The sequence below is a fragment of the Eptatretus burgeri genome, chromosome 10 (assembly GCF_056783735.1).
Source record: "Eptatretus burgeri isolate ZD-2024b chromosome 10, Ebu_testis_v1, whole genome shotgun sequence".
Taxonomy (NCBI): domain Eukaryota; kingdom Metazoa; phylum Chordata; class Myxini; order Myxiniformes; family Myxinidae; genus Eptatretus; species Eptatretus burgeri.
The window spans coordinates 28623421-28643263 of record NC_140970.1 but is presented as its reverse complement, the minus strand read 5'-3'; the positions used below and the strand labels follow the sequence as shown (position 1 = coordinate 28643263).

The window sequence follows — 19843 nt, the reverse complement described above, 5'->3', positions numbered from 1 at the left end:
CCATTTTAAAAATTAGATTGTTGGTATTTATTCAAACAAAAAATTTTTTCACAAAAATGTGGAGGCCCCCATTTTGTGGAGGCCCTGGAGCACGTGATCCAGTGGCTCCGCCATAAATACGGCTCTGCTCGGAATACAATATCTCTGACGCATCGTGAATTTGCAGCTTAGGACAGCTCAACCAATGTCCTCCCCGAAAAACGACACCAGCCATTTCTCTTTCAGTAAAATGATCTGTCTCTCTGCTAAAGCACCCTTTACCTCATCTTTTGTCACTCATTAAGGAGGTCTGTTTTTTTTTTTTAAATCCGTAAAATTACTCGGTGAGTGGCAAGCGAGAAAGGAATACAGTAGTATACGACTATACAGCACATGCACAGTGGAGTTAAAATGTGTGCGTTTATGCACATCCCGGGTGGTTGTTTCTGAGACGCAGTTTGAAAGCTTTTATTTGTGATACCGGCATTGCGATTATAAAGTGAAACATATTTACGATAATCAAACACAGTATTTCGTAATAATGAAATTACGATATGCGATTGTGTGATATGCGATTGTGCAATAAGCGAGGACACAAGGTAGCCGAGTCAAAGTTGGGGGAAATTTGGCGCATGCTCAGAACAACATGCCATTTTCGACCGACTTGTAGAGCTGGGCCGGAAAGCTGGAGGGCAAACAAAGAATTTGCTGTCACAAGGTCTGGCTTCATCATCAGGACTACGCCAAATGGATTGAGCATGTACTGACCCAAAAGGGTACTGCTTTGTTCTTTGCAGGCCTTCTGTATCCAGCCTACCACATTATCATATTAACAGTTACCTAATTTGTAATTTGTTAGGGTTCATGACTCGTGATCTTCATCAACCATCTCTCTGACTTTCTGGAAAATCCCTTTTTTCTATTTGCTGACGACTCCACCTTCAGATCCTCCACCTCCACCCTCATCCTTCAGATGCAACCTCTTCCCTCTCTTCAGACCTGGACAAATATCAAGTTGGTCAAACACTTGGAATATGTCCACCAATCCAGACAAATCTCACACTCTTACTCTATCTCCAAAAGGACCACAAGCCCTCCCATCTACTTTCTTAATAATCCTCTTGACAAAGTTCAGTCACTCACTCACAACACGAGCCAACAAGTCATTTTCATCAGATATAATTGTAAGTGGGCAAGATAGCTCTTGGGACACCGATTCCAAATTTGTTTTTGGTTTTCCTCTTGCACATCTAGTTTTCGTGATGAGACCATCAAATTTGAAAGTTTATTGCTTATAAAGCAATAACCTTTCAAAAAAGAACAAACAGTAGATGTGCTGGAAGACGACCAAAAACAGATTTGGAGTCAGCGTGCAAAACTGGACTAGAAAGGTGTGTATACATCTTTCATGAGAGAAAAAAGTTCGATTTTGTCGACCAATGCTATCAGCCATGATCTTTCTTGGCAAACCACATTTCAAAATTGGCCTCCAAAGCCAGTCGTCGACTGGGCATCCTGCATCGTACAAAGTCCTTCCTTGGCACACTTGAACTCCAATCCACCTACAAAGCCTTCATCCGCAACTTGATGGAGTACTAACTCTCCCCTCTGGGCTGCCCCCCCCCCTGCCTCATACCTTGCTCAGCATGACCCCATGGAAAGCAAGGCTTTCAAGATTATCGGAATCTCCAGCGATGAAGCTGACACTATGCGCCTATCACTTTCCCATGGCAAACAGTTCGGTGATGTCTGTCTTCTTCCGTATTCTTTCTTGTTTGCACACTCTGCTCTTTCTGTGCTTTGTCCCCCCACCACCTCCCCCTCATGTTTCAGCAGGGTGCATGCGGTCCAACATCAATCCCCTTATGATGAAAATCCAGAATCACTGCTCAACTCCACTCATTTGTTCCTCTTTTTTCCTGCCTGTGGAACCAACTTCCACATTTTCTTCAATCTCATTCTTTCATCGAAGTCTTCAAGACAGTTGTTCACCACCATCTCAGATCACCCCCCATCCAAAACCATGATCTTTTATACCCCATTTTATACCCCAAACCCCCACCCTTGCCACCCCCAAGCCCACCTTCCAAATTTCCAGCTTTTCCTTCCAAAGTGTTTGCTTCTGTATCCATCTTGTCCACCCTGTGTGTCATCACCTTCCCCTCTTTCCTCCCCACACCCAGTATTTATCCAAGTCTCTCTCTCTATTGTTCCTTTTGTTCTGTTGCATCCTGATGCGTTCAGTGTTCTAGCGCTTCCATGAGCCTTGACTATGTTTACTAAAAGGCACTTGGCATAGGATCTTAAGGTTCTGAGTTCAAACCCCAGGTGTGCCAAATAATGCCAGTCAGATTGACTCAACCTGCCATTATTCTGAGGTCAGCAAAAGGAATACCAGCTTGTTGGGAAAGGTTAGCCAACGGTGTATGCTGTGTCAGAGTGGTGATCCATGCACGAATGTGCCCCCTAGATAATGAAACTGCAGCCCAGCCTAGCCTCAGCAGAGTTATGCGCCTCATGGTGCAAGGAGGATCATCCATTGGAGCATCATTGTCACTGATTTTATGGTTTATCAAAAAAGAATATTCATTAGTTTTAACAGTAATACATCAGAGGGTCAGGAGATGGACGTTTGAGCAGTCAAGTCATCTACTCTTCCGTTTCTGCTTTGAACTCGTTGCAGAGCAGCCACAGCTACAGCTCGTCATAAAGTGGAGAACAGGAGGAAGGGTCGAGAGAGTGAAGACAGGCTAAGGTGATGTGTGGCAAGCAATATTAAACTCTAATTAGAACTGCTGCTTATAACTGCGAGCAGTTATGCCGGGTCCCGGATGATGCCCGTTCCAATGATTTCCATCTTCTGACAATGCCGTCCCACACCACCCCTTCCAATAACTATGCCATTGCATGCTGCCCGTTACAATGACTACACCATCCCATGCCGCTGCTCCAATGATGACACCACCCATTACAATAACGATGCCATCCGCTCACAACAATATTGTCATAGGTCACATGGTTTGCCAGTTATGTTGGATAAAAGATAAAACCTTCAAACTTGATGACATACTTAAAGTTTTGCATCGATTGGTACAGTGGTTTGACAGAAGAGGATTTTTTAAAGTTTGAGCTTAAATCCAATGTGGCTGCCAGACCATGTGACCCATAATGTTTGTTTCAAACTATATTTAACATGGGCAGCAGCAGCATATATATATATATATATATATATATATATATATATATATATATATATATATATATATATATATATATATATATATATATATATTCACCACGAGCGAGGTCGGGTGCCAGATCATTTGTGTGCTTTGGACGCAATTTCGCTGATTTATAGTTTTACAATCACTCCAGACATGTTTTACACACACAGTAGACTGCTCCCTGGCAGGGAAAAGAGAAAATTTAGCTGAAAACAGTCTTTTTCAGTTAATTTCAATTTCGTTTTCCACTTCTGGTTTCCGCTCTGACTTGTAAATCGTCTACGGTTCCGACTACATCCCTGGATGACCTATTGGTAGCCTCGTGGTGATTCCATGACGTCACTTCGATTGACCAATCTCAGACACAGTAGTCTAAAAACAGACATAGAAAACTCGTCGTATGACCAAATTCAACCGAGTACCTCAGGTCGCCTGCGGGCGACCTAATGAGGGGACCTGGTACTACCATTCTGAGTTGGTTTTAGCTGTTCCGCTGTTCGGTTGAGCTAGCGCAACCAAAGGGTCCTGAATTGGGGAGCGTCTGTCCTGGGGGCGCAGCGACAAAGTTGTCTGTCAGTGTTCCTTTTGTCCTCAGGGGACCCCTTACTAGCATTCTGCGTTGGTTTTAGCAATTCCGCTGTTCGGTTGAGCTAGCGTGATTTTCGTGGCATCTAATTAGCTTCTGTCACCGGTATTCCAGTGGCGAAATCCTCTGTCATTGTTTATACCGTGTTACAAGCTATACGAATAATATCAAAAACCTACTTGGGGCCGTTCCGCTGCCAGGTTGAGTGAGCGCTGATTATGCGATACGGATATTGACCACAGAATGTCAACCCAGCAGCAGTGTCCCGGCAGACGCAGAATTCTGAGGTGAGCATATCATCTGGCATCTTACCATGAGGACAGCAATTGTTCCCCTCTTCGGTTGAACTCAGCCCCGCGGGCTCCCGGTCTATAACACTTATGCAGTTCTACGTAAAAGATGGGCCCAAACACTCAGACACACACAGATGTTTTATTGAAAAGAGCCCCGCTGCCAGAGAAGGAGAGACGAGCTGGGGGGTTGCAGTTCGGCGGGGTACCTGCCAATGGCCGTGCAGCCTGGCCCACAGTCACACGCGCGGGGCTGGTGTCCGCGGAGGCCGGCGGGACTCGAACCCGCAACCTTCAAATTGCTGCTTCCACTAGAAGTCCAATGCGCTATCCGTTGCGCCACGGAGAGCTGGACTCCTTAAGTCAACTGGACTCCATCCCCAGCTCCAACACGCGACGCACCCAATCAACGCACTCCTCTCCCGAAATCGCTCTTTTTGCATTGTCATGCTGAAACAGGAAAGGGTCTTCCCCAAACTGTTGCCACAAAGTTGGAAGCACAGAATCATCTAGAATGTCATTGTATGCTGTTGCGTTAAGATTTCCCTCCATTGGAACTAAGGGGCCAAGCCTGAACCATGGAAAACAGCCCCAGACCATTATTCCTCCTCCACCAAACTTTGCAGTTGGCACTATGCATTCGGCCAGGTAGCGTTCTCCTGGCATCCGCCAAGCCCAGATTCGTCCGTCGGACTGCCAGATGGTGAAGCGTGTGTGGCTGCTTGGCCATGGAAACCCATTTCATGAAGCTCTCCACGAACAGTGTTTGTGATGATATTGCTTCCAGAGTCAGTTTGGAATTCGGTAGTGAGTGTTGCAACCGACGACAGACGATTGTTAAGCGCTACGCACTTCAGCACTCAGCGTTCCCCGTTCCATGAGCTTGTGTGACCTACCACTTTGCGGCTGAGCTTGTTGTGACTGTTGTTGCTCCGAGACGTTTTCACTTCACAATAACAGCACTTACAGTTGACCGGGGCAGCTCTAGCAGGGTAGAAATTTGACGAACTGACTTGTTGGAAAGGTGGCATCCGATGACAGTGCCAGAGGCAGAGGTATGCACTCTCCCGAGCGCCGTTCTAGTAACTAACACCACCGAAGGTGAAAGAGGTTATGTTTTCACCCCTTTCTGTTTGTCTTCTTTATTTATTTATTTTTGCAAGTATCGTGCTCGACAGTCTACACGTCAACTTCTTGTTACTTTCCAAATCGAATATTTTTCAAGTACTGGATATTGGTCAGTCGATTTTGTTATTCTGTCTGTATGTTTGTCACCTACAGGTCACAATTCTAAACCGATCGTCATGAAACTTTACCAAGTTGGGGAGGTCGTCTCAACTGAGAAGCCCATTGATTGTGAGATCAAAGGTCAAAGGCCACCTTGAGGTCAAATTTCTGAAATCATCATTTTTCATCCGATTCATTTGAAATTTGAACAAGATTTGCATATGGCATCACTGAATTGGGAAACAAACTATTTTTGAGGTCAAAGGTCAACTCGAGGTCAAACTTTGAAAATTATCAAATTTAATTTGAAAAATTGTCAATTTTCATCCGATTGAATTGACAATTAAACAGCAATTGCATCGTACATTACTGAATTGGGAAACCAACTATTTTGAGATCAAAAGGTCAAAGGTCATCTCAAGGTTAAACTTTTAAAATCATCAATTTTCAACTGAAAAATCGTCAATTTACATCCTATTTGCGAGGAAGTTGTCTTGAAACGACTTGCCTTTGCCTCATGGAAAGCAAATCTAATTGAGGGTAATCTCAGTTCCTTCCATAAAGCTTGGGACAAGTGTGTGTCTACCCTCAGGAGAGCCAGAAAACAACATCTTTCTAATCTCAAGTCTGAACTCTCAAACCTGTCTTCCTCCTCCAAATCCTGGTGGCATCCAATCAAAACTGTTTCTGTTGTATGTTCCCCCTCCATCCCCTCCCTCAGCTTAAATGGCCACACTGCTGACACCGCATGTGAAAAGGCTGAATGCCGAAAACTCCGTGTTTGCGTCTAAATCTTGTGTCCAAAACCCATCGTTTTCTGTACCCACCTTGCCCAGTCGCACCCAGCTGTCCCCGGACTTTGTCCTTTTCTCCTGATAAGGTGGAGAGCTTGCTGACAAACCTCAACTCAGATTCTGCAACTGGTCCTGATGGCATCAGCCCATGTGTCCTAAAAACATGCTCTTCTGCTCTTTCTCACACTCCCTCTGTTCTATTCACCCTCATTTGCTCAAGGTCATCTGCCATCTGCTTGGAAATCAGCAAACGTTACTGCTCTGCATAAAAAATGTGCAAAAACAGATCCCTGCAACTTCAGACAAATCAACCTTCTCCCAATCATCAGTAAGGTTTTAGAATCCATCATCGCTTCAGACATTAAATCCTTCCTCTTCTCCACTGGCTTGATTTCAGATCATCAATTTGGTTTCAGACCAGGTCACTCTACCCTGGATATGCTGCTTCTGCTCTCCCAACAATGGATGGAGGTCCTCAATGCCAGTCATGAAATCAGAGCCATTTCCCTGGACATATCACGTGCTTTTGACACTGTCTGGCACCCTGCCCTGCTCACCAAACTCTCTTCCTGTGGTATCCAAGGCCATCTCCACTCATGGCTCATAGACTTCCTCTCCTGTCGCAGTCAACGTGTGGCCCTAAATGGAGTGCTCTCATCCCCTCTTTGTGTTCAGGCTGGAGTTCCTCTAGGCAGCATGCAGGGCCCTGTTATTTTTCTGGTTTTCATCAATGATCTCTCCGACTCTCTGGAAACTCCTCTTTATCTCTTTGATGACTCCACCCTCTGCCGTACCATCTGTCATCCCTCAGACTAACAAGCAGCAGCTTCTTCACTCTCTGCAACTCTGGATAAAATCACAAACTGGTCCAACACGTGAAACATATCTTGCAATCCTGACAAATCTCACACTCTCACAATGTCTCTCCGAAAGGACCACTTGGAACCCCCTCCCCCCCCCCCATCTACTTTCTCAACAATCCTCTGGAAGAAGTCCTTTCATTCAAGCTTCATTCAAGCTATCTGTTATGACCTTTCCTGGGAAAGCCACGTTTCCAACCTGGCCTTCAAAGCCAGTCGCCGACTGGGAATCCTCCATGGTGCAAAGTCCTTCCTTGGCCCACCTGAGTTCCTGACCACTTACAAAACTTTCGTCTGCAGCCTGATGGAGTACTGCTGTCCCCTCTGGGCTGGTGCTCCTGCCTCCCACCTTTCTCGGCTTCACGTTGTGGAAACCAAGGCATTTAAGACCATTGATGTCTTCTGGAGTGAGGCTGAGTCTGGGTCTCTCACTCTCTCAACGCAGGCAGGTGGTCTTTCTACCTTCTCCCGTCCCCTCTCCCGTCTCACCCCCCCCCCCTCTGTCTGTGATATGACCCTCCAATATTTCCACAAGGCGCTCAAGGTCCACCAACAACCCCCTTCTCGTAAAACTACCAAAATCACGAACCACTGCTCACCTTCACCCTTCAATTCCTCTTTTTCCCCACCTTTGGAATAAACTCCCACACTCTGTTCAATCCCGTTCTTCTTGGTCTTCAAAACAGCTGTTCACCACCACCTCTTATCTTCCCCTATCCAAAACCTTGATCTTTTCTACCCCCGTTAATCCACCCCAAACCTACCTCCTTCAAATTCCCTGCTTTCCTTCCTCAAAGTCCCTGTAATGTCCATCTCCTATTCCCCATCTTCCCTGCCCCATCCCTCTCCCTTCCACAGATCTCCTAGTGTCTCTGTTCCCCACTGTTTTGTCCTTCTCTCTCCCGCCCCTCTTGCCTCCTGCCCCCCTTGCTGTGTGTTCGCTCTCACACGAGCCTCGACAAGGTGTACAAAAAAAAAGTCAACTCAAGATCAAACTTCTAAAATCATCAAAAATCGTCAATTTACATCTTATTAGCTTGTAGGTTGAACACAATTTGCATAGTCCATCACTGAATTGGGAAAGCAACTATTTTTGAGGTCAAAGGTCAACTCAAGGTCAAACTTCTAAAAGCATCACTTTAATCTGAAAAATAATCAATTTTCATCCAATTGACCTGAACTTTGATTAATATTGTGGATTTTAATCTTAATGAAATTGGACAATTTGATGTATCCATGGCAACTTTTGGAGGGAGGGGGTGGGTTTTGCAAGTATCGTGTTCTGCACGACGTATTTTTCTCGTTTGTTTGTTTGTGTACAGGGTATCTCAAAAAGTTGTGGACGGATCGGGATTAAATGTTGTGGACAGGTTCGGTGTGTGACAAGGACGAACTGGTTCGAGTTTGTTGAAGATCCGTATCCGACTACTGGACTTTTTAAGTGATTCTTCACCATTGAGAGATCGGGCCAAAAACAATATTCGGCACGATATCTCAAAAAATTCAATTCGATCGATATGTTCTCGTGGGATCAGGCATTACCAAGGCGGAGGTATGCCCCCGACCGAGTGCCCTTCAAGTTTCTATTTTTTTTTTCGTCGAGTGGTTTCCGAGATGTCCAAAGTTTTTCTCCTTTTTTCCAACATGGGTGCCATGTACCACATCAACTATGACGTCATAGTTATGAGTATGACATCATAGTTATGAAAAGGTATCCATAGGTAGCTGCTCCGAGGTTACAATTTTTGTGTTAAACCTTCGAGCGGTTGAGAAAACGAATTTAAAAACCGCATGAAGGTGAAAACGTGCAGGTAGAAAAGAAAATCTACACAAAAACGATAGGGTACCCTCGTGGTCACAGAAACATTGTCCCCCAGGCCGAGCCTCGAACTTCACTGCGGCAATCAATGTACGTATGAACCTGCAATCACAGAAACGCAGTGCCCCCGATGTCGGATGGCCGTAAAAACGCGTGTCCGTTTTCGTTCGTGGATGTTGGAGCTCTCGGTGTCTTTTGAAAACAATCACTTGGTGGTGGTGGTGGTGGTGGTGGTCGTATGACAGCTCAGCTGCCGGGGTAGCTATCATTTCTTGAAGCGCGACTGTGTCGCTGATGCAGTGCCCCTTGACCAGTACACCCACGGGAACTGGTACTCATTTCGCCGACCTTGTAAGGATGACAGGCTGAGTCAACCTCCTGGTGTATTAATTCAGCGGCAAACGGGGTTTGAACTCAGGATCCCTGGGATCCCGAGCCGCCACCCGAACCACTGAGCCAACACCAGGCTCCAATCCCTGGGTGAGTTATCGCCGGCACCCTGAGCATCAATGTTGGAAATTCCTGCTCTTACTGACTGACTGGGAAGGTCATGTCGAGCCAGCGACCGCTCGCTCATCATACATACCCCATGAGCGTTTACACACCCCGCACGACGTTTACCAAGAAACACGTCAGGCAGCATCCGCGCTCTGTGAAGAACATGGCACAGAAACATCGTCCCACCATCAGAGCCTCGAACACATCGCGCTATTAAACTCGAACAACGCACGAACGATTTCCCTGCTTGCGTGACACTGGGAGTGGCCGTTTACAGCTGGGTCGGGGTTCGAACGCAGACTCCACAGGGGAGGATTACCTCAAGGCCTCGGGCCTAGGCTGAGACACACTCACGGTCTCCACCACCTCCACCTCGCCTTTCGACCCCGTCTATCCTGCCAGCGCTGCAGTGACGGTTGATAAATCTAGAAGCTTCGATTTAATAATACCAGTGCGTGGCCGCACGTGCAAAAAAAATAAAAATAAAAAATAAGAAATAAATAACAAGAATTGTGACGTCAATCGTGACGTCATAGCACCGTGTCCTGTCATTGGTTTGGTAAATAAATGGCCATAACTTGGGAACCACTTGTCCGATTAATATCAAACCTTGAAAAGGCACATACTCGGGTCCCCAGCAATATACCTGGCAAGTTTCAATTAGATCGGACCAGGGGTTGTCGAGAAACGGCGGACACAGACAGACAGACACACACACACACACACACACAGATTGCTGGAATTATAGATAGATGTGTATATTGTGCGAACCAACCATCCTCACGGCAACGGCTTCGCCGCTAATACACCGCATGGAGCTCCTTCCGCGCCATTTTTCCTCATGGGATGAATCACGGGTTTTCAGCTCCATTCGGGGTGGTCTCCTGGTGTTGCGAGGAAGTAAATAGTGAGCAGCATTGTTGCTTTGTTTAACATTAATCTTTCTCCGTGTTTGCTCTATTTTTATTATTATTATTTTTGTTATCGCAGCACGCGACTGGCTGGACGAGTGAATGAATTAGGGAATGATTGAGGAATTCCTTCTGTTACTTCATTGTGGGTTTCGGCGGATTTTTACAACAAGGCCTTCTTGGTTCGTTCCTCCGTGGATGGTGCGTTCGGACGGACTGGCTTTCCGGACTCATGGCGGTGAGAGAACGTGTTATTTACTTGTGGATGTGTGAGGGTTTCGAGAACGAGTCGAGCTTTCGTGGAAGGAGAGAGACACGGACACGGACACGGACACGGACACGGACACACTGTGACTGGACATCACTGAACGGCTGTATGTGAATCATTCCCGGGATTCGGCGATTGTTGCAGGGACATTTTCACACAGACGACGTTGTAAACTGTAAAGAGAAAGACGGTGACGTGCGGAACGGAGTGAGGATCAACACCAGGACTGGATTGGAGGAAAGGTGGGAGGGGGAGTGGGGGGAGTGGGGGTGCCGGTGCGAGTTAGAGAGAGGGCTGTGTGGGTGCTGGTGTGAGTTAGAGAGAGGGCTGTGTGGGTGCCGGTGTAAGTTAGAGAGAGGGCTGTGTGGGTGCTGGTGTGAGTTAGAGAGAGGGCTGTGTGGGTGCTGGTGTGAGTTGGAGAGAGGGCTGTGTGGGTGCTGGTGTGAGTTGGAGAGAGGGCTGTGTGGGTGCTGGTGTGAGTTGGAGAGAGGGCTGTGTGGGTGCTGGTGTGAGTTAGAGAGAGGGCTGTGTGGGTGCCGGTGTGAGTTGGAGAGAGGGCTGTGTGGGTGCCGGTGTGAGTTGGAGAGAGGGCTGTGTGGGTGCCGGTGTGAGTTAGAGAGAGGGCTGTGTGGGTGCCGGTGCGAGTTGGAGAGAGGGCTGTGTGGGTGCCGGTGCGAGTTAGAGAGAGGGCTGTGTGGGTGCCGGTGCGAGTTGGAGAGAGGGCTGTGTGGGTGCCGGTGCGAGTTGGAGAGAGGGCTGTGTGGGTGCTGGTGTGAGTTAGAGAGAGGGCTGTGTGGGTGCCGGTGTGAGTTAGAGAGAGGACTGTCTGGGTGCCGGTGTGAGTTAGAGAGAGGGCTGTGTGGGTGCTGGTGTGAGTTAGAGAGAGGGCTGTGTGGGTGCCGGTGCGAGTTAGAGAGAGGGCTGTGTGGGTGCCGGTGCGAGTTACAGAGAGGGCTGTGTGGGTGCTGGTGTGAGTTAGAGAGAGGGCTGTGTGGGTGCCGGTGTGAGTTAGAGAGAGGGCTGTGTGGGTGCTGGTGTGAGTTGGAGAGAGGGCTTTGTGGGTGCCGGTGTGAGCTGGAGAGAGGGCTGTGTGGGTGCCGGTGCGAGTTGGAGAGAGGGCTGTGTGGGTGCCGGTGCGAGTTGGAGAGAGGGCTGTGCGGGTGCCGGTGCGAGTTGGAGAGAGGGCTGTGTGGGTGCCGGTGCGAGTTAGAGAGAGGGCTGTGTGGGTGCTGGTGTGAGTTAGAGAGAGGGCTGTGTGGGTGCCGGTGTGAGTTAGAGAGAGGGCTGTGTGGGTGCCGGTGTGAGTTAGAGAGAGGGCTGTGTGGGTGCTGGTGTGAGTTAGAGAGAGGGCTGTGTGGGTGCCGGTGCGAGTTAGAGAGAGGGCTGTGTGGGTGCTGGTGTGAGTTGGAGAGAGGGCTGTGTGGGTGCCGGTGCGAGTTACAGAGAGGGCTGTGTGGGTGCTGGTGTGAGTTAGAGAGAGGGCTGTGTGGGTGCCGGTGTGAGTTAGAGAGAGGGCTGTGTGGGTGCTGGTGTGAGTTGGAGAGAGGGCTTTGTGGGTGCCGGTGTGAGTTGGAGAGAGGGCTGTGTGGGTGCCGGTGCGAGTTGGAGAGAGGGCTGTGTGGGTGCCGGTGCAAGTTGGAGAGAGGGCTGTGCGGGTGCCGGTGCGAGTTGGAGAGAGGGCTGTGCGGGTGCCGGTGCGAGTTGGAGAGAGGGCTGTGCGGGTGCCGGTGCGAGTTGGAGAGAGGGCTGTGTGGGTGCTGGTGTGAGTTAGAGAGAGGGCTGTGTGGGTGCTGGTGTGAGTTAGAGAGAGGGCTGTGTGGGTGCTGGTGTGAGTTGGAGAGAGGGCTGTGTGGGTGCTGGTGTGAGTTGGAGAGAGGGCTGTGTGGGTGCTGGTGTGAGTTGGAGAGAGGGCTGTGTGGGTGCTGGTGTGAGTTAGAGAGAGGGCTGTGTGGGTGCTGGTGTGAGTTGGAGAGAGGGCTTTGTGGGTGCCGGTGTGAGTTGGAGAGAGGGCTGTGTGGGTGCTGGTGTGAGCTAGAGAGAGGGCTGTGTGGGTGCCGGAGCGAGTTGCAGAGAGGTCTGTGTGGGTGCCGGTGCGAGTTAGAGAGAGGGCTGTGTGGGTGCTGGTGTGAGTTAGAGAGAGGGCTGTGTGGGTGCCGGTGCGAGTTGGAGAGAGGTCTGTGTGGGTGCCGGTGCGAGTTAGAGAGAGGGCTGTGTGGGTGCTGGTGCGAGTTGGAGAGAGGGCTGTGTGGGTGCCGGTGCGAGTTAGAGAGAGGGCTGTGTGGGTGCTGGTGTGAGTTGGAGAGAGGGCTGTGCGGGTGCCGGTGCGAGTTAGAGAGAGGGCTGTGTGGGTGCCGGTGCGAGTTACAGAGAGAGGGCTGTGTGGGTGCCGGTGTGAGTTGGAGAGAGGGCTGTGTGGGTGCTGGTGTGAGTTAGAGAGAGGGCTGCGCGGGTGCCGGTGTGAGTTAGAGAGAGGGCTGTGTGGGTGCTGGTGTGAGTTAGAGAGAGGGCTGTGTGGGTGCCGGTGCGAGTTAGAGAGAGGGCTGTGTGGGTGCCGGTGCGAGTTACAGAGAGGGCTGTGTGGGTGCTGGTGTGAGTTAGAGAGAGGGCTGTGTGGGTGCCGGTGGGGGGTAGAGAGAGGGCTGTGTGGGTGCTGGTGTGAGTTGGAGAGAGGGCTTTGTGGGTGCCGGTGTGAGTTGGAGAGAGGGCTGTGTGGGTGCCGGTGCGAGTTGGAGAGAGGGCTGTGTGGGTGCCGGTGCAAGTTGGAGAGAGGGCTGTGTGGGTGCCGGTGCGAGTTGGAGGAGGGCTGTGTGGGTGCCGGTGCGAGTTAGAGAGAGGGCTGTGTGGGTGCCGGTGCGAGTTAGAGAGAGGGCTGTGTGGGTGCCGGTGTGAGTTAGAGAGAGGGCTGTGTGGGTGCTGGTGTGAGTTAGAGAGAGGGCTGTGTGGGTGCTGGTGTGAGTTAGAGAGAGGGCTGTGTGGGTGCCGGTGCGAGTTAGAGAGAGGGCTGTGTGGGTGCTGGTGTGAGTTGGAGAGAGGGCTGTGCGGGTGCCGGTGCGAGTTACAGAGAGGGCTGTCTGGGTGCTGGTGTGAGTTAGAGAGAGGGCTGTGTGGGTGCTGGTGTGAGTTGGAGAGAGGGCTTTGTGGGTGCCGGTGTGAGTTGGAGAGAGGGCTGTGTGGGTGCCGGTGCGAGTTGGAGAGAGGGCTGTGTGGGTGCCGGTGCAAGTTGGAGAGAGGGCTGTGCGGGTGCCGGTGCGAGTTGGAGAGAGGGCTGTGTGGGTGCCGGTGCGAGTTGGAGAGAGGGCTGTGTGGGTGCCGGTGCGAGTTGGAGAGAGGGCTGTGTGGGTGCTGGTGTGAGTTAGAGAGAGGGCTGTGTGGGTGCTGGTGTGAGTTAGAGAGAGGGCTGTGTGGGTGCTGGTGTGAGTTGGAGAGAGGGCTTTGTGGGTGCCGGTGTGAGTTGGAGAGAGGGCTGTGTGGGTGCCGGTGCGAGTTAGAGAGAGGGCTGTGTGGGTGCCGGTGCGAGTTAGAGAGAGGGCTGTGTGGGTGCCGGTGCGAGTTAGAGAGAGGGCTGTGTGGGTGCCGGTGCGAGTTAGAGAGAGGGCTGTGTGGGTGCCGGTGCGAGTTAGAGAGAGGGCTGTGTGGGTGCCGGTGCGAGTTAGAGAGAGGGCTGTGTGGGTGCCGGTGTGAGTTGGAGAGAGGGCTGTGTGGGTGCCGGTGTGAGTTAGAGAGAGGGCTGTGTGGGTGCTGGTGTGAGTTGGAGAGAGGGCTTTGTGGGTGCCGGTGTGAGTTGGAGAGAGGGCTGTGTGGGTGCCGGTGCGAGTTGGAGAGAGGGCTGTGCGGGTGCCGGTGCGAGTTGGAGAGAGGGCTGTGTGGGTGCCGGTGCGAGTTGGAGAGAGGGCTGTGTGGGTGCCGGTGCGAGTTGGAGAGAGGGCTGTGTGGGTGCTGGTGTGAGTGAGGGAGAGGGCTGTGTGGGTGCTGGTGTGAGTTAGAGAGAGGGCTGTGTGGGTGCTGGTGTGAGTTGGAGAGAGGGCTTTGTAGGTGCCGGTGTGAGTTGGAGAGAGGGCTGTGTGGGTGCCGGTGCGAGTTAGAGAGAGGGCTGTGTGGGTGCCGGTGTGAGTTAGAGAGAGGGCTGTGTGGGTGCTGGTGTGAGTTAGAGAGAGGGCTGTGTGGGTGCCGGTGCGAGTTAGAGAGAGGGCTGTGTGGGTGCTGGTGTGAGTTGGAGAGAGGGCTGTGCGGGTGCCGGTGCGAGTTAGAGAGAGGGCTGTGTGGGTGCCGGTGCGAGTTACAGAGAGGGCTGTGTGGGTGCCGGTGTGAGTTAGAGAGAGGGCTGTGTGGGTGCCGGTGTGAGTTAGAGAGAGGGCTGTGTGGGTGCTGGTGTGAGTTGGAGAGAGGGCTTTGTGGGTGCCGGTGTGAGTTGGAGAGAGGGCTGTGTGGGTGCCGGTGCGAGTTGGAGAGAGGGCTGTGTGGGTGCCGGTGCAAGTTGGAGAGAGGGCTGTGCGGGTGCCGGTGCGAGTTGGAGAGAGGGCTGTGTGGGTGCCGGTGCGAGTTGGAGAGAGGGCTGTGTGGGTGCCGGTGCGAGTTGGAGAGAGGGCTGTGTGGGTGCTGGTGTGAGTTAGAGAGAGGGCTGTGTGGGTGCTGGTGTGAGTTGGAGAGAGGGCTTTGTGGGTGCCGGTGTGAGTTGGAGAGAGGGCTGTGAGGGAGCCGGTGCCCGCTAGAGAGAGGGCTGTGTGGGTGCCGGTGCGAGTTAGAGAGAGGGCTGTGTGGGTGCCGGTGCGAGTTAGAGAGAGGGCTGTGTGGGTGCCGGTGCGAGTTAGAGAGAGGGCTGTGTGGGTGCCGGTGCGAGTTAGAGAGAGGGCTGTGTGGGTGCCGGTGCGAGTTAGAGAGAGGGCTGTGTGGGTGCCGGTGTGAGTTGGAGAGAGGGCTGTGTGGGTGCCGGTGTGAGTTAGAGAGAGGGCTGTGTGGGTGCTGGTGTGAGTTGGAGAGAGGGCTTTGTGGGGGCCGGTGTGAGTTGGAGAGAGGGCTGTGTGGGTGCCGGTGCGAGTTGGAGAGAGGGCTGTGTGGGTGCCGGTGCAAGTTGGAGAGAGGGCTGTGCGGGTGCCGGTGCGAGTTGGAGAGAGGGCTGTGTGGGTGCCGGTGCGAGTTGGAGAGAGGGCTGTGTGGGTGCCGGTGCGAGTTGGAGAGAGGGCTGTGTGGGTGCCGGTGCGAGTTGGAGAGAGGGCTGTGTGGGTGCCGGTGTGAGTTAGAGAGAGGGCTGTGTGGGTGCTGGTGTGAGTTAGAGAGAGGGCTGTGTGGGTGCTGGTGTGAGTTGGAGAGAGGGCTTTGTGGGTGCCGGTGTGAGTTGGAGAGAGGGCTGTGTGGGTGCCGGTGCGAGTTAGAGAGAGGGCTGTGTGGGTGCCGGTGTGAGTTAGAGAGAGGGCTGTGTGGGTGCCGGTGCGAGTTAGAGAGAGGGCTGTGTGGGTGCCGGTGCGAGTTGGAGAGAGGGCTGTGTGGGTGCCGGTGCGAGTTGGAGAGAGGGGTGTGTGGGTGGCGGTGCGAGTTGGAGAGAGGGCTGTGTGGGTGCTGGTGTGAGTTAGAGAGAGGGCTGTGTGGGTGCTGGTGTGAGTTAGAGAGAGGGCTGTGTGGGTGCTGGTGTGAGTTGGAGAGAGGGCTTTGTGGGTGCCGGTGCGAGTTGGAGAGAGGGCTGTGTGGGTGCTGGTGTGAGTTAGAGAGAGGGCTGTGTGGGTGCTGGTGTGAGTTAGAGAGAGGGCTGTGTGGGTGCTGGTGTGAGTTAGAGAGAGGGCTGTGTGGGTGCCGGTGTGAGTTAGAGAGAGGGCTGTGTGGGTGCCGGTGCGAGTTAGAGAGAGGGCTGTGTGGGTGCCGGTGCGAGTTAGAGAGAGGGCTGTGTGGGTGCTGGTGTGAGTTAGAGAGAGGGCTGTGTGGGTGCTGGTGTGAGTTGGAGAGAGGGCTGTGCGGGTGCCGGTGTGAGTTAGAGAGAGGGCTGTGCGGGTGCCGGTGCGAGTTAGAGAGAGGGCTGTGTGGGTGCCGGTGCGAGTTAGAGAGAGGGCTGTGTGGGTGCCGGTGCGAGTTAGAGAGAGGGCTGTGTGGGTGCCGGTGCGAGTTAGAGAGAGGGCTGTGTGGGTGCTGGTGTGAGTTAGAGAGAGGGCTGTGTGGGTGCTGGTGTGAGTTGGAGAGAGGGCTGTGCGGGTGCCGGTGTGAGTTGGAGAGAGGGCTTTGTGGGTGCCGGTGTGAGTTGGAGAGAGGGCTGTGTGGGTGCCGGTGCGAGTTAGAGAGAGGGCTGTGTGGGTGCCGGTGCGAGTTAGAGAGAGGGCTGTGTGGGTGCTGGTGCGAGTTGGAGAGAGGGCTGTGTGGGTGCCGGTGTGAGTTAGAGAGAGGGCTGTGTGGGTGCCGGTGCGAGTTACAGAGAGGGCTGTGTGGGTGCTGGTGTGAGTTAGAGAGAGGGCTGTGTGGGTGCTGGTGTGAGTTGGAGAGAGGGCTTTGTGGGTGCCGGTGTGAGTTGGAGAGAGGGCTGTGTGGGTGCCGGTGCGAGTTGGAGAGAGGGCTGTGTGGGTGCCGGTGCAAGTTGGAGAGAGGGCTGTGTGGGTGCCGGTGCGAGTTGGAGAGAGGGCTGTGTGGGTGCCGGTGCGAGTTGGAGAGAGGGCTGTGTGGGTGCCGGTGCGAGTTGGAGAGAGGGCTGTGTGGGTGCTGGTGTGAGTTAGAGAGAGGGCTGTGTGGGTGCTGGTGTGAGTTAGAGAGAGGGCTGTGTGGGTGCTGGTGTGAGTTGGAGAGAGGGCTTTGTAGGTGCCGGTGTGAGTTGGAGAGAGGGCTGTGTGGGTGCCGGTGCGAGTTAGAGAGAGGGCTGTGTGGGTGCCGGTGTGAGTTAGAGAGAGGGCTGTGTGGGTGCCGGTGCGAGTTAGAGAGAGGGCTGTGTGGGTGCCGGTGTGAGTTAGAGAGAGGGCTGTGTGGGTGCCGGTGCGAGTTAGAGAGAGGGCTGTGTGGGTGCCGGTGTGAGTTAGAGAGAGGGCTGTGTGGGTGCCGGTGCGAGTTACAGAGAGGGCTGTGTGGGTGCTGGTGTGAGTTGGAGAGAGGGCTGTGTGGGTGCCGGTGTGAGTTAGAGAGAGGGCTGTGTGGGTGCTGGTGTGAGTTGGAGAGAGGGCTTTGTGGGTGCCGGTGTGAGTTGGAGAGAGGGCTGTGTGGGTGCCGGTGCGAGTTGGAGAGAGGGCTGTGTGGGTGCCGGTGCAAGTTGGAGAGAGGGCTGTGCGGGTGCCGGTGCGAGTTGGAGAGAGGGCTGTGTGGGTGCCGGTGCGAGTTGGAGAGAGGGCTGTGTGGGTGCCGGTGCGAGTTGGAGAGAGGGCTGTGTGGGTGCTGGTGTGAGTTAGAGAGAGGGCTGTGTGGGTGCTGGTGTGAGTTAGAGAGAGGGCTGTGTGGGTGCTGGTGTGAGTTGGAGAGAGGGCTTTGTGGGTGCCGGTGTGAGTTGGAGAGAGGGCTGTGTGGGTGCCGGTGCGAGTTAGAGAGAGGGCTGTGTGGGTGCCGGTGTGAGTTAGAGAGAGGGCTGTGTGGGTGCCGGTGCGAGTTAGAGAGAGGGCTGTGTGGGTGCCGGTGCGAGTTAGAGAGAGGGCTGTGTGGGTGCCGGTGCGAGTTGGAGGAGGGCTGTGTGGGTGCCGGTGCGAGTTGGAGAGAGGGCTGTGTGGGTGCCGGTGCGAGTTGGAGGAGGGCTGTGTGGGTGCCGGTGCGAGTTAGAGAGAGGGCTGTGTGGGTGCCGGTGCGAGTTGGAGAGAGGGCTGTGTGGGTGCCGGTGCGAGTTGGAGAGAGGGCTGTGTGGGTGCCGGTGTGAGTTAGAGAGAGGGCTGTGTGGGTGCTGGTGTGAGTTAGAGAGAGGGCTGTGTGGGTGCTGGTGTGAGTTGGAGAGAGGGCTTTGTGGGTGCCGGTGTGAGTTGGAGAGAGGGCTGTGTGGGTGCCGGTGCGAGTTAGAGAGAGGGCTGTGTGGGTGCCGGTGCGAGTTAGAGAGAGGGCTGTGTGGGTGCCGGTGCGAGTTAGAGAGAGGGCTGTGTGGGTGCCGGTGCGAGTTAGAGAGAGGGCTGTGTGGGTGCCGGTGTGAGTTAGAGAGAGGGCTGTGTGGGTGCCGGTGTGAGTTAGAGAGAGGGCTGTGTGGGTGCTGGTGTGAGTTGGAGAGAGGGCTGTGCGGGTGCCGGTGTGAGTTAGAGAGAGGGCTGTGTGGGTGCCGGTGCGAGTTAGAGAGAGGGCTGTGTGGGTGCCGGTGCGAGTTAGAGAGAGGGCTGTGTGGGTGCCGGTGAGAGTTAGAGAGAGGGCTGTGTGGGTGCTGGTGTGAGTTAGAGAGAGGGCTGTGTGGGTGCTGGTGTGAGTTGGAGAGAGGGCTGTGCGGGTGCCGGTGTGAGTTGGAGAGAGGGCTTTGTGGGTGCCGGTGTGAGTTGGAGAGAGGGCTGTGTGGGTGCCGGTGCGAGTTAGAGAGAGGGCTGTGTGGGTGCCGGTGCGAGTTAGAGAGAGGGCTGTGTGGGTGCCGGTGCGAGTTAGAGAGAGGGCTGTGTGGGTGCCGGTGCGAGTTAGAGAGAGGGCTGTGTGGGTGCCGGTGTGAGCTACAGAGAGGGCTGTGTGGGTGCCGGTGCGAGTTACAGAGAGGGCTGTGTGGGTGCCGGTGCGAGTTGGAGAGAGGGCTGTGTGGGTGCCGGTGCGAGTTGCAGAGAGGGCTGTGTGGGTGCCGGTGCGAGTTGGAGAGAGGGCTGTGTGGGTGCCGGTGCGAGTTAGAGAGAGGGCTGTGTGGGTGCTGGTGTGAGTTGGAGAGAGGGCTGTGTGGGTGCTGGTGCGAGTTGGAGAGAGGGCTGTGTGGGTGCTGGTGTGAGTTGGAGAGAGGGCTGTGTGGGTGCCGGTGCGAGTTAGAGAGAGGGCTGTGTGGGTGCTGGTGTGAGTTGGAGAGAGGGCTGTGCGGGTGCCGGTGTGAGTTGGAGAGAGGGCTTTGTGGGTGCCGGTGTGAGTTGGAGAGAGGGCTGTGTGGGTGCCGGTGCGAGTTAGAGAGAGGGCTGTGTGGGTGCCGGTGCGAGTTAGAGAGAGGGCTGTGTGGGTGCCGGTGCGAGTTAGAGAGAGGGCTGTGTGGGTGCCGGTGCGAGTTAGAGAGAGGGCTGTGTGGGTGCCGGTGTGAGTTAGAGAGAGGGCTGTGTGGGTGCTGGTGTGAGTTGGAGAGAGGGCTGTGTGGGTGCCGGTGCGAGTTGGAGAGAGGGCTGTGTGGGTGCCGGTGCAAGTTGGAGAGAGGGCTGTGCGGGTGCCGGTGCGAGTTGGAGAGAGGGCTGTGTGGGTGCCGGTGCGAGTTGGAGAGAGGGCTGTGTGGGTGCCGGTGCGAGTTGGAGAGAGGGCTTTGTGGGTGCCGGTGCGAGTTGGAGAGAGGGCTTTGTGGGTGCCGGTGCG

At 53.8% G+C, this 19843-nt stretch overlaps 1 protein-coding gene and 1 long non-coding RNA gene across 5 annotated transcripts in view; one reads left to right on the top strand and one right to left on the bottom strand.

Annotated features, from left to right (window-relative positions):
• LOC147018181 (uncharacterized) overlaps positions 1-9782 on the bottom strand; it is a 36775-nt gene extending 26993 nt beyond the window's left edge. The window contains exon 1 of the long non-coding RNA XR_015062303.1: positions 9597-9782. This is a non-coding gene — a long non-coding RNA (uncharacterized LOC147018181). The remainder of the gene's footprint in view (positions 1-9596) is intronic.
• A 312-nt stretch (positions 9783-10094) lies between these two features.
• Positions 10095-19843, top strand: part of LOC147018180 (uncharacterized) — a 58185-nt gene continuing 48436 nt past the window's right edge. Inside the window, exons 1-2 of one of the 4 annotated variants that reach the window (XM_085897607.1) lie at positions 10106-10184; positions 10268-10426. In XM_085897607.1, coding sequence (XP_085753733.1) covers positions 10421-10426 — 6 coding nt within the window. In that variant the 5' untranslated portion in view covers positions 10106-10184; positions 10268-10420. Of the gene's footprint in view, positions 10185-10267; positions 10427-10489; positions 10699-19843 lie in introns of those variants that run through there. The other 3 variants (XM_085897608.1, XM_085897609.1, XM_085897610.1) reach the window with 3 other exon arrangements.